The sequence below is a fragment of the Monodelphis domestica genome, chromosome 8, assembly GCF_027887165.1.
Source record: "Monodelphis domestica isolate mMonDom1 chromosome 8, mMonDom1.pri, whole genome shotgun sequence".
Lineage (NCBI taxonomy): Eukaryota > Metazoa > Chordata > Mammalia > Didelphimorphia > Didelphidae > Monodelphis > Monodelphis domestica.
In genome coordinates this window covers 167416945-167429919 of record NC_077234.1, presented here as the reverse complement: position 1 = coordinate 167429919, position 12975 = coordinate 167416945, and the positions used below count along the sequence as shown (strand labels likewise).

Sequence of the window (12975 nt, the reverse complement as noted above, 5' to 3'; positions counted from 1 at the left end):
CATGTTTTTCAAAATATGCTTATTTTGTATTTAGAATATAAATTATACTGCGATTTGAACAAGAAAAATAACATGTCCATAGGATGAGAAAGATAAAATTGAAAGATACCTTAGCAGTCATTTAGTCTACCCCCTTCATTTCACAGATTAAAAACCTGAAACTCAATAAAATAATTTATCAAAGATTACACAGGTAGTAAGTAAACAGTAGCCAGAATTTTTACCCAGGACCTTTTATTTAAAATACAATACTCTTTTCCATTGTATTGTCATAAAAGTAATCCTAGATAAATTTTATTAGCTATTGTATCTGGGGTAGCCAGGTAGCACAGTGGATAGAAAACCAGACCCTGAGACAGGAGTTCCAGTGTTTAAATCTGTCCTCAGACTCTAACTAGCTGTATGATCCTGGGTGAGTCACTTAACCCCAGTTAAGTTAGTTGCCTAGCTTTAGGGTTAAGGGATTTTTTAACTGTTGTCTCTTAAAATGGCAACATTAGTCTGCTACATTTAATATTTTAATGTACATTGAAAAATAGGCTTTACTCTTTCATTGGTTCATAAAATTAACTGGAATGAATAATAATGCCCTGAATACTACATGTTTGCTAAATATGTTTCAGTAACATGCTTATGTCTCTATAACTCGGTTGGGGTGAGAGTAATAGAATGTTATTTTGTTTGAACTTAAGCTTGAAATTAACTTAAGATTTGAATGAGTTGGTGGTCTTATTAATATGATTGTCCCTCCGCTGGTGAAAATCACATGTCTATTATACCTTTTTATCTTTTATCAATTATTTCTGTTTTCCTATAAAGTTGTTCTTGGCAGATTAGCTAAAAATAACGATGTTTCCACCAATTCTTATTATTTTGTGATTAAAAGTGCCGTATTCAGGTCTTGTTTGATTGTATGTAAATCTTATTAAAGAAACAGAATATGTTCTTTTTATGCATGACCTTTTTGTAAAGATGTCATTGGGTGTAAAAATCATTTGAGAGTGTAGCTGTTACTTTCTTCTGTTTGCCTGAAGAATGTTTAGTGCCTCATACCTAGAAACTTGTAAAAAATACTAATAACATTAAACACAAAGCAATAGGATTTCTGAAAAACGTGATAGTTTGCCAGTTTCTTTCTTTGTGTGTGTGTGTGTGTGTGTGTGTGTGTGTGTATGTGTGTGTGTAATCTTATTTTATCCTCACAAAATTCCTGGGAGATAGATTCTCTCCTTAATTCTTGTGGGCTTGTGTAAAAAGAGGTGGCTCCATTCATTGTTGATGGAATTGTCAATTTTTAGAATCTTTTAAAAGGGCAATGCAAATGCATACTGAAAAAAAAAATTATGAAAGATTATCATACCTTTTACCCCTAATTTTCTTGTTGGGAATATATGGGACTGGAAGAAGTTATACAACTATTCTAACTAGATATCCCATAAAATCAACTTATATAAATTCAACTATGCCCTCATTGCAGAAAGAATCCTTTATTCTCTCCTAATTGAATTCTTATCTTACTCCCTTCCAAAGTTACTCCAGACCTTTCCTTCTCTCCTCAAACCTTCCATATTTCCTACAAGGACCTACCTTCATAGCTTACTGAGAGAATTGATGCCATTGAATGTGAATTACATTTTCTCCCCTTTTCTTCACATCAAAATCCCTTTATATCATCTCCTTACTCCCCTTGCCCCATTTCTGATAACAAAGTGACCCTTTGTCTTGCCAAAGCCATCCTCTCTCTATTTGCCCTTGATCCCATTCCCTCCAATATCCTGCAGCAAATATTCCCTCCATTGTTATTCCTCTGTAGTAACCAGGACACCTTTGGTGTCTGGGAGACTGTAGTTGACATCCAGTCTCACATAGACTTATTAACTGTGTGACCTTGGGTAAGTCATTTAATCTTGGTTTGCCTTAGTTTCTTCAATTTTAAAATGAAGATAATAATAGCACCTGCTGTTAGGATCGAATGAAATAACATATATAAAGCACTTAGCATAGATCTGGCACATAGTATTTGTTTTCTAAATACAGGTATCATCATCATCATCATCTTCATCATCATCATCATCATTATCATCATCATCATTATCATCATCATCATCATCTTCATCATCATCATCATCATCATCATCATCATCATCATCATCATCATCATCATCATCATCATTAGCTTCTCATCAGCTAGTTTCTTCCCAACTTCCTTCAAACATGCTCATAACTATTGTCTTCTCAAACCACCCTAAATCCCTTTCTCAGTCTAACTCCTGGAAAAAGTTATCTCTACTTGCTGCTATTCCTTCATCTTCCCTCATTTGCCCCTCAGTCTTTTGTAATCTTGTTTCTTAACTCATCAGTCGAGTAAAACTCCTCTTTTCAAAGTTACAGATAAGTCAGTTTGCCAGATTTTTTGATCTGGCCTCAGTCCCTGTCTTTCACGACTTAGCTACTGCGCTTGACAGGGTGACCGTATTGTATTCCTGCATACTCTCTCCTCCTTACACTTTCCTGGATCTTTTTCTTCCACTACTCTTTCTCAGGCTTCTTTTCGAGTCCATCATATGAATCATGCCCCCTGAATGTGTCTGTTACCCAAAGATCTGGTCCATGCCCCTTCCTCTTCTCTCTTAGCGAGATCCTTGACTCCTGTGAGTTTATTTAACATCTCTGTACCAATGGATGCAAGATGTATATCTCACTCTTCTGCTTCACTACTATATCACTACTATTTCAACTGGATATTTGAAAGTCACCTTCATTATTTCCAAAACATAACTTCTTATATTTTCCCGCCAAACCTACCTCTCTTCTAAACTATTGAATGAATTAAATAAATACTTATTAAGCACCTACTATGTGCCAGGCACTGTTCTAATTATAGGGATAAAACACATATTTGTTCCAATCATTTCAGTTGTGTCTGACTTTTTAGTGATCCCATTTAGGGCATTCTTGATAAAGAGGCTGGAGTGGTTTGCCATTTCCTTCTCCAGCTCATTTTACTGATGAAGAAAATGAAGCAAGCACAGTTAAATGACTTGAGCAGTCACCCAGGTAAAAAATGCCTGAGTCTGGATTTGAACTCAGGACTATGTCTCCTGACCATAGATCTTGAATTCTATCCACTGTGCCGCCTAGCTGCCCATACAATATAAAGATAATATTTTTTTGTTTGAATTTGGTTTTTTGATAGAGTGGAGCATTGCTTATGAGTAGTCATGGAAAGCAGGAAAGGACTCCTGCATTTGAGCTGAGCTTTGAAGGAACAAAGAAAGGTGAAAAGGAATGGCTTGTACAGAGGCATGGAGATAGGATGTCAAAAATATCCCCAAAGGCCATTTTATCTAGACAGTGATTGTGTAAGGGATAAAAAATAAGCACTGGAAAGGCAGGTTGAACACAGATTGTCAATTATTGTAGCAGGTGAATGGTATAGATGAATACTTTAGGGTGAGCATTTTGAAGAACAGTAGAAAAAGACTTAAGGGAGACCAATGTGGAACTCTTGCAATAGTCCTGTAAAAGGGTATAAAATTCTTTATTAGAGTGTCCTATGAGTTCAGAAAACAAGGAAGATATAGGAGATGATAAGACCTGACAATTAAATGTGTGGGGTTTTTGAGAGTCAAGTTGTGTTTGAGATGACTACAGGACATCCATCTGTGTAAAAAGCATGAAGATCAGAGACTTGAGTTGGATACATGCTGTTGTTTAGTTATTTTCAGTAATGTGTGACTCTTTGTGACCCCTTTGGGGTTTTATTAGCAAAGATACTGCACTGGCGTTACCATTTCCTTCTCTTTGAGGAGATGAGGAAACTGAGGCAAATAGGGTTAAATGACTTGCCCAGTGTCACACAGTTAGCAAGTGTCTGAGGCAACATTTGAACTGAAGTCTTCTTGACTCCAGGCTTGCTCCTCTATCTACTGTATCACCTAACTGCCTAGCTATTCACCCAGTTGAATACATAACCCTCTAAATGGGCATGACAGCAACTCACAGGAACATGAAATCATCCAAAAAAGTGTTTGGAGAAAAGAGATGAGTAGATAAGCAATCAGTTCCTTGAGAGTAGTCAAGTTAAAGCGAGGCACTATGCTGAGTACTAATGATACAAAGAAATGGAGTAAAATTCTCTCCTCTGAAGCAGCTTGTAGTCTAATGAGAGGAACACCATGCAAACAATCATATATAAACATGAAAAGGTATAATATATAAAAAGAGAGTTAACAACAGTGTGTGTACATTTCTCCTTTTGACAATAACAATTAGTCAATACATTTTTTTTAATGACTTGAATACAATAGAGAGCATCAAAATAGTATAGCTATAACAGTTGGAAGCAACAGACACTCTATGTAAGACAAAACATGAATCAACACTTAGTTACTAAGTATGGGTTTTAATAATCCATGTTTCATTAAATAATACTGAATCTCTTCTTTCAAAGAATCTCAAGTAAACTTGGATACTAAAAATGGCTAGAGACAAGGTTTTAGATTCCAGAGGGTTTTTAAAAGATATCCCTCATTTTATTATTTAATAATCTAACATTCGGTGACTCTATTTTTTATCAATGGATGGTAGAATTTAATATCTGACCCAATCAGGATTTTATACATTTTCATAAAACAAAAACCCAATATGAGGTAGTCCAAGGAAATAAAGGATTCTTTTATGTCAGTATTTGAGTTTCCACCTGAAATATTTGCGAAGAAGGATTTCTTTCAGAAAACCTGCATTATATAAACACATTTCAAATTGGAATAAACACTAGAGAATAGCTGACCCAAGGCTTTCTTTAATAAATGTAGTTGTGTGCTTCCCTTTATCTTCTACCATTTTAGCTTCAACAAAACCAATGTCTTATAATTGTCCTCCATCATAATAGATTATGTACTTTTTTATTTTGCTCAGGACTGACCTCTGTATTATGGAATTGGGGATTCTAGTTACTTTCCTTATTAAGCATTGTAGATAGGGCAATTTTTAAAAGCTCCCTCCTGTAATTTGACTTCTGCAAACTTTATTTTAACTTGGGAGAAGGAGAATATTCCAAGCTGCCTTCAAATTCCCATTTGACTCACTTTCCTAAGTGTGAAGATTTTTTCCTTTGTGTGAACTTCAAACTTTATCTGGTAAGGAAGGGGTTCCTGGGGAAAAAAAGAAGTTACTATAATTACATGTATTAATCACCTCAGGGCATCTACTAACACATTTTGCCATTTGTCACCCTAGGAATGAGCCTTTGAATGTCTATTTAGTAGGGATATTAAAATCTAGCTTTACTTTAATAAGTTATATGACATTTAAATATTTCTTTTCTAGAGATTCACCATCATTTTCATTTGAATTGACAATAATGCTGTGAAAAATTCCTTTTTTAGGGGGATAATTCATACGTGAAAGATCGCTGGTGTGTTTTTGATGGATTTATGGTCTTTTGCCTTTGGGTGTCTTTAGTGTTACAGGTAATTAAATAATTTTAAATTATACAGTCACATTTTCAGCAATATACTCTATCCATTCTTAAACAAAATTATCTAAATAGAAGTATAAAAGGGAACATTTTTCAATATACACAATTACATTTAATTGCATACCATTTGGTGAGTACTACCTTTCTTTTGAAAATTATATGTGAGAAATTTATCCCACTTTGTCCATTATTTAATTGGTGTGTTTTTTTAGCATACCATCTGTACATTATTTATAATAAGTCTTAAGACAAAGTGGCTTACCCCTATTATTATTATTATTATTTTGTTCCAGGCTTGTGAATTCATCAGTGTAGGATCTTTTGGAGAAAAGCGCATTCTACCAATATAGACCTGTTACTTTTCTGCTATTTAAAAAAAATGCTACTTAGGAGCCCTGAAAAATTAAATGGCTTGCCCAAGATCTAATAACCAGAATTTGTTGCGGGAGGAACTTGACTTCAGGTCATTTCAGCTCCTAGCTTGCCAGTCTATTCTTTCCGTATTACACTGTACTTTATCCCTTCACCTCATCATCCAACATCACAAATTAGATTAAATCAAACAAAACAGGAAAGCTGTGTACCAATTATGGGTTATAGAGTAATAAATGACGAAGATTGGTGGGAGACAGTTCACACACGTCTTAGTCATTTTCACCACCACAGACATAATTGGATCAGGGTTGAGAATAATGGCTTTACTAGATTCCTTCTTTAAGAAATTTAGAGGGATATACAATTTAAAAAAGTCAAAAGGAATGAATTATTCTGAATAATAGCAGTAGGTAATCTAGTTTATCACAATTTATTCTAGCATGATTTACATTGACTACAATTAAAGTGGTTGTCTTTTTAAATATATACCTGGAGAGGCAGCCTAACAGTGAATAGGAAAGCTGGTATTTCTGATGGAAGGGATCCCCTTCTCCTCTTCATTACCCACTGCTACCATCTTCTCAGTGAGATTACTTTACATTTATATAATATAATATATATGTGTACATAGTATAGAGTTATTTGCATGCAGTTTCCTTCATTAGAATGTGAGTGTCTTGAGAGTAGGGGCTTTGTTTTCCTAGTGCTTGGCACATGGTAAGATCACAAAAAATGCTTGTCGACTAACTCACTGATTATCTAGGAAAACTTGGGTTTAAGTAGCACTTCTGATCTTTTAAGCCTATATGATGCATTAGGGCAGATCACTTAACCTCTTACTATCTCAGGTATAATTGGAAAGACTTTTAAGTGGCAGAACCGCTGGCAATATTGTAGAGAGTATTTCCTTTCTGAGTTCCTAATACCAATGAAATAAAAACAGCTAATGCCTCAATCCCATAGTCCCAACCCTTCCTCCCCCTCAAAAATAGACCTGGAATAGACAATTTCTTTTACTAGTTCATTGGAGTGTTTCACAACTCGACAGTCTTCCTTACATTTAAAATGGTTTTCTTCTGATAGAATTATAATCTTTTCTTACCCTTATTGGAATAAAAATATTAAATAGCATAGTTGAAGCATATCTTTATCTTCTTTTCTTAGATTAAATGATACAATTAAAATCTTTACTTTTAGGGTTTTCAGTTCTCTCCTTTCTACACTATTTATATTTCCTTCTATATGGATTCAAAAAAATTTAGAAGTCCTCAAATTAATCTCATTATTTTAGTAAGGATCTAAGCCCGTGTTGGCAAACCTATGGCACATGTGCATGCCAGAGGAGGCTGCTCTCCTGCCCTCTCCATGTGTACCTGAGGACATATTTATTATCACCTGCCCCTCTTGCCCAGCAGCCCAGTGGCAAAACTTCTTCCCTCCTCTGTCTGGCCTAAGGTGGGGAGCTCATATGCAGTGTGATGCTAAAAGGTTTACCATCACTGATAAGCAATATAAAAAGTCTTTGTAAATAATTCATATTTCTATCAATACTTATTCATTGATTTCCTAAAGTAATTATAGTTGTATATTGGTAGTTAGTTTTACAAATATGTCATCATACAGAGTAATGAAACAAAAATAATTTTAACTTTGGTAGTTTCCATATTTAATGAACATTACTTAATCATCTTTAACAATTTCACTTTGAAATAAATTCAGGATGATATATTCAAATAAAATATTTTTAAAATAACCTACCAAACATTCTAATAATTGGAACTTACTCTCCCTCCCACTCCATTTCCCTAAAATGGAATGGTATGCTTTGGGAACAATGATTTCCCTTCACTGTTTTTCTTCTAGGGAAGGCTAGTTTTCTGGTTACAGAGGGACATGTGTAAACAGGTTTTCTAATTAGGTACAGATTTTATTAATAGCATCTGAATTTCCTTGCAATGCTGAAATTCTTAAGAGTGTAAAAAAATAAATATGATAAGTGAGGGAAAATCTGCAAAAAAATCTATGCTTGTATATTCACAGGTATTTGAAATTGCTGATATAGTCGATCAAATGTCACCTTGGGGAATGTTAAGAATCCCAAGGCCTCTTATTATGATCCGGGCATTCCGTATTTATTTCCGATTTGAGCTACCAAGAACAAGGATAACAAATATTTTAAAGTAAGTTTTGCAATCCATAATGTAAATGATCTTTTAATGAATTGTTCTTTGTACAGAAGCTTACCATCTTATATATTTTTACATTTTTATTTTTCTAGGCGTTCAGGAGAACAAATTTGGAGTGTTTCAATTTTCCTACTTTTCTTTCTACTTCTATATGGAATTTTAGGAGTTCAAATGTTTGGCACTTTTACCTATCACTGTGTAACGGTTGATACTCAACCAGGGTAAGTTTCCTTATAAATATTGATTTAATTGAGATTCTTTATTAGAAAAGGTATTTCCAAATGAGTTAATGTTTCCTTGAAACAAAGATTTCTAATCTACATTGTGTCGTTTAATCATCCCTCTCTTCCTCATCGTTCCTATTATAATTACTTGGAAATGTTAGTGTCAATTTTTTTGAAGAAAAAGTGCCTCCCAATCACCCCTGCGAATAATTCTTTATTTCCTCTTTGGAAGAGAGTGAAGCATAGAGGGAAATTAGCTTCCTGTGACTTTAGATAGAGGTCGGTGGAGAAAGCTTAATCACTGTAGTCCTCTCTAATCTGTCTCACCCAGAACTTCATTTGAGTGCATGGTCTAGAAGTAGAAAAGAATGATTTTCTACCATACTTGATGAAAAATAATTTGTTTAGTCAAAACATCAATTACTTACCAAAAAAGCAAATAAACTAATCTCTCTTTCTGTTCTCAATAACAAGACTAATCCAGCCCTTTTTCCATTTGGGAAGTTTATACAAATGGGCCTCAGCTTAAATACAGTTGAACATATGTACAAGTATGGTGGATAGATGATCTAACAACAGAAAAACACTTTGGCCATAACATTAGAAAGGTCTCTACACAGATTTTAGGGTGATTTTTTTTCTCCCTAAAAGCTTTGTTATGCTTTCTTATCATTTCCACCAAATAGAAGAAATCACAGATATGATGAAGGACAAATATAAGTAATAAAAATTAAGTTCTTTAATAAGAATGTGATGGGAAAATAGCTATGGATAATTACTTTTATAATTTAATAATAGAACAAAATGTATCCTATGTATATTCTAAAGTTGTCAGTTTACATTAATGTCTCTAGAAAAGAAGGGGACAGTTTGTAAAATTTTAATTCAATGCATGCTTTTAAAAATACATCTTTTTAAAAAATCAGGCAAAACAAAAAATCCAGAGTGATTATATTTAACAACAAGAAAAGTAAGTAAACCATATGTTCATTCTAAAAATAATCTCTGAAGCCAGAAAAGTTGACAGGGCTGTTTTCATTTTTCTTAAGACCATTATTGCTTTTGTGAAATGCAGTTATATTTTTATTTCAAAATGGCATTTGGGAAGAAAAATATAAAATAAAACAAGATTACCAATTATTAAATTTCCAGGTAAGCTTCTGCTGTCAAAAAATATGAAATGTCTATGACAGCACCAATGTATGAATTACTTGGAAAACCATTTGTATTAATGAGAAATAAAATGCAGAAACTAGACATTGACTATGTGTATAAATATCCAATGTGATAAGAAATTTAGTGGCTTTTCTCTACTAAAGTTGTTTATTTCACCTGTTCAACAATTCAATCAAAGGGAGCTATAGAACCCAATTAATGTGTAAAACCATCAACAATACTTTGGAAGTTCACATATAAAACAATAAACACTAAATCTTACCTCAGTTTCTTAAATCTCTATTACTTAAAAACAAACAAACAAAAAACCTCTTATCTTCTGTCTTAGAATCAATACTAAATATCATTTCCAAAGCAGAAGACTGGTAATGACTAAGCAACTGGGGTTAAGTGACTTGTCCAAGGTCACAGAGCTAGAAAGTGCCTAAGGTCATATTTGAACCTAAGACTTCCTGTCTTCAAATGGGGCTCTCTATCCACTGTAGCCACCTAGTTGTCCTATTGCTTTTAATGCCTATGTCAAATCATTATGGGGAAAATTTTCATGAATACTATACTTCCATAGTAATTACAGAAAATAAATTTAAATGGGGCAATCATTAAATATGAGATATGTTGCCAAGTACCAAAAAAGGCTAATGACTATATAAAGTGGCAACTTCTCTGGGCTCACTTACAACTGAAAACCGGCTTTTCAAAGCTTTACATTTTAGATTGGCAATATGCAGAGAATTTTTACATTCATAATTGAAGGAAATACTACATTTCAGTCAGAGCTCAGTGAAAATAAAGATATAATTGTTTCCCCCTTCAAATTCATAGACTTTTTGAAATCTGACCACAGACTCCCTTGGGATCTCTTTATCACCCCCCAGAAAGAATAAAGTATATCCCATTAAGTGAATTGGCCAGTTCCTAATTATATTTTTAAAAGATGTCTTAGAATTAGGTGGAACTCGGAGATTCCCTAAGGTATGGTTCTTTTTTCCAAATAACTTTTTGTTGATATCATTTATATTTTCTATCATTAAAGCTTTTCCTTAATATTCATCCCACATCCCCTTCCAGAGACCCATTCCAAAAGACAAATCATTTTTTAAATGCATAAAAATAGAAATATTAGAAAGAAATTAAGTAAACTAATCTTGTCAAGAAAGGTATGAAAATATGTGTAATTTGGTCCACCAAATTTCCTCCTTTGCAAAAGAGGCAGGAGTGTACCAGATGAGCAAACCCAAACTGGCTCATGAGAGGCCAATATTAAAAAAACAAAAACAAAACAAAAAACAACAAAAAAAACCCTTAACTTCTGACTTAGAATCAATACAACTAAGAGTTCCAAGGCAGACCACAGTAAGAGCTAGGCAATTCGGATCAAGTGACTTGCCATGGGACACAAAGCTAGGAAATGTCTGAGGACAATGAGCCACAGGTTAAAATTTCAGTGCAAACCTTTATAACATATATGTGTGTTATATGGACATCTATAACTAATTTATTTCCAATTCGTTGCTACCACAGAAAATACAGCTATAAATATACTGTGTACATGGGAATGTTCTTAGCCCTGTTTAGTGTTTAGTTTGTCATAGACTGTCTTACTGAGGTCACTTGCCCCAAGTCTATTCCACTGATCCTCCTTTCTGTCTCTTAGCCAGTACCAAATTGTTTTGATGACCGCTGCTTTATAGTATAGTTTGAGATCTGGGACTGCAAGGCCCCCTTCTTTTGTTTTTTTTTTCATTATTTCCCTGGATATCATTGATCCTTTGTTCTTCCAAATGAACTTTGTTATGGTTTTCTCTAATTCAGTAAAAAAAGTTTTTTGGGAGTTCCATGGGTATGGCACTAAATAGATCAATAAGTTTGGGTAGGATGGTCATTTTTATTATGTTAGCTCGTCCCACCCATGAGCAATCAATGTTTTTCCAGTTGTTTAAATCTAGTTTTAGTTGTGTGGAGAGTGTTTTGTAGTTGTGTTCATATAGTTCCTGTGTTTGTCTATGCAGATAGATTCCTAAGTATTTTATTTTGTCTAACATGATTTTGAATGGGATTTCTCTTTCTAATTCTTCCTGCTGAGCTCTGTTGGAAATATATATAAATGCTGATGACTTATGCGGGTTTATTTTGTATCCTGCAACTTTGCTAAAGTTGTTGATTATTTCAATTAGCTTTTTGGTTGATTCCCTAGGATTCTTTATGTAAATCATCATATCTTCCGCAAAAAGTGACAGCTTGGTCTCCTCATTGCCAATTTTAATACCTTCAATTTCTTTTTCTTCTCTAATTGCTATTGCTAGTGTCTATAGTAGTGGTAGTCTCTCAGTGTCCGAGAATGACGATTGTCTTTGTGCAGTTTCATCTACGGTGTACCCTCGTGTGGCTTTGGAGTCCAAAGGCTGAGGCGCAGAGTCTGTGGCACATGGGGCCTGGGACGCCAGTTGTTGTGCGGGTGTGGCCTGGTGTCGGCGTTCACGCGCAGCAGCAAGACATCACGTCGCTCATCTTCAAAGGTGGTGGCATGGTGAATGTGGGCTCGCCAGCTGCTTCTGTCAGAGGCAGCTAGCTCTAGTTGCTTTGGTGTCATGCCAGCCCACTTCAAGTTGGACTTTAGCTGATCCTTGAATCTTTTCTTTGGTCGACCTTGTTTCCTGAGTCCAGCTGACAGTTCACCATAGAATACCTGTCTTGGTATTCTCTGTGGGTCCATGCGGATGACGTGTCCAGACCATCGTAGCTGGGTTCTGAGGACCAGGACTTCGATGCTGGTGGAGTTGCCTCTGTCGGGGACTTCCTGGTTGGTGATTCGGTCCTGCCATCGGATCCTCATGATTGACCAGAGGAAGCGTTGGTGGAATTGCTCCAGCTGTTTCATGTGCTTCCGGTACAGTGTCCGTGTCTCACAACCGTACAGGAACGAGCTGAGGACCACTGCGTTGTACACTTTGAGCTTCGTCGCAGTGCTTACACCTCTGTGTTGGAGGACTTTGCAGCGCAGCCGCCCGAGTGCCTGGCTGGCCTTTTGGATCCTGGCATTGATCTCGTGGTCTAGAGACCCATCATTGGCGATGGTGCTGACCAGGTACTTGAAAGTGTTGACGTTAGAAAGCTGCGTGCCATCGATTGTAATGCACGGCTGGTTCGTTGGCCTCCCTGGTGCAGGTTGGAACAGCACCTCTGTTTTGCTGAGGCTGGTAGTCAGGCCAAACAGTTTTGTTGTGGTGGAGAACCTGTCCACAATGGTTTGGAGATGATTTTCTTGGTGGGCCATGAGAGCACAGTCATCTGCGAAGAGAGCTTCCAGGATGAGTCTCTCTGTTGTCTTTGTTTTTGCAGTCAGGAGGCAAAGGTCAAATAGTGAGCCATCTAGTCGGTATTTGATGTAGGCGCCCAGATTTAGATCCATCACAGCATGTCGTAATACTTGGGTGAAAAATAGGTTGAATAGTACTGGAGTGAGAACACAGCCTTGTTTCACGCCATTGGAGATGTTGAAGCAATTGGAAGTCTCTCCACCAGATAGAACTTC

The 12975-nt window shown here is 35.6% G+C and overlaps 1 protein-coding gene across 1 annotated transcript in view; it reads left to right on the top strand.

Annotated features, from left to right (window-relative positions):
• NALCN (sodium leak channel, non-selective) overlaps window positions 1–12975 on the top strand; it is a 514200-nt gene that overhangs the window by 64710 nt on the left and 436515 nt on the right. Inside the window, exons 4-6 of the mRNA XM_007501336.2 lie at window positions 5391–5474; window positions 7898–8037; window positions 8136–8264. Coding sequence (XP_007501398.1) covers window positions 5391–5474; window positions 7898–8037; window positions 8136–8264 — 353 coding nt within the window. The remainder of the gene's footprint in view (window positions 1–5390; window positions 5475–7897; window positions 8038–8135; window positions 8265–12975) is intronic.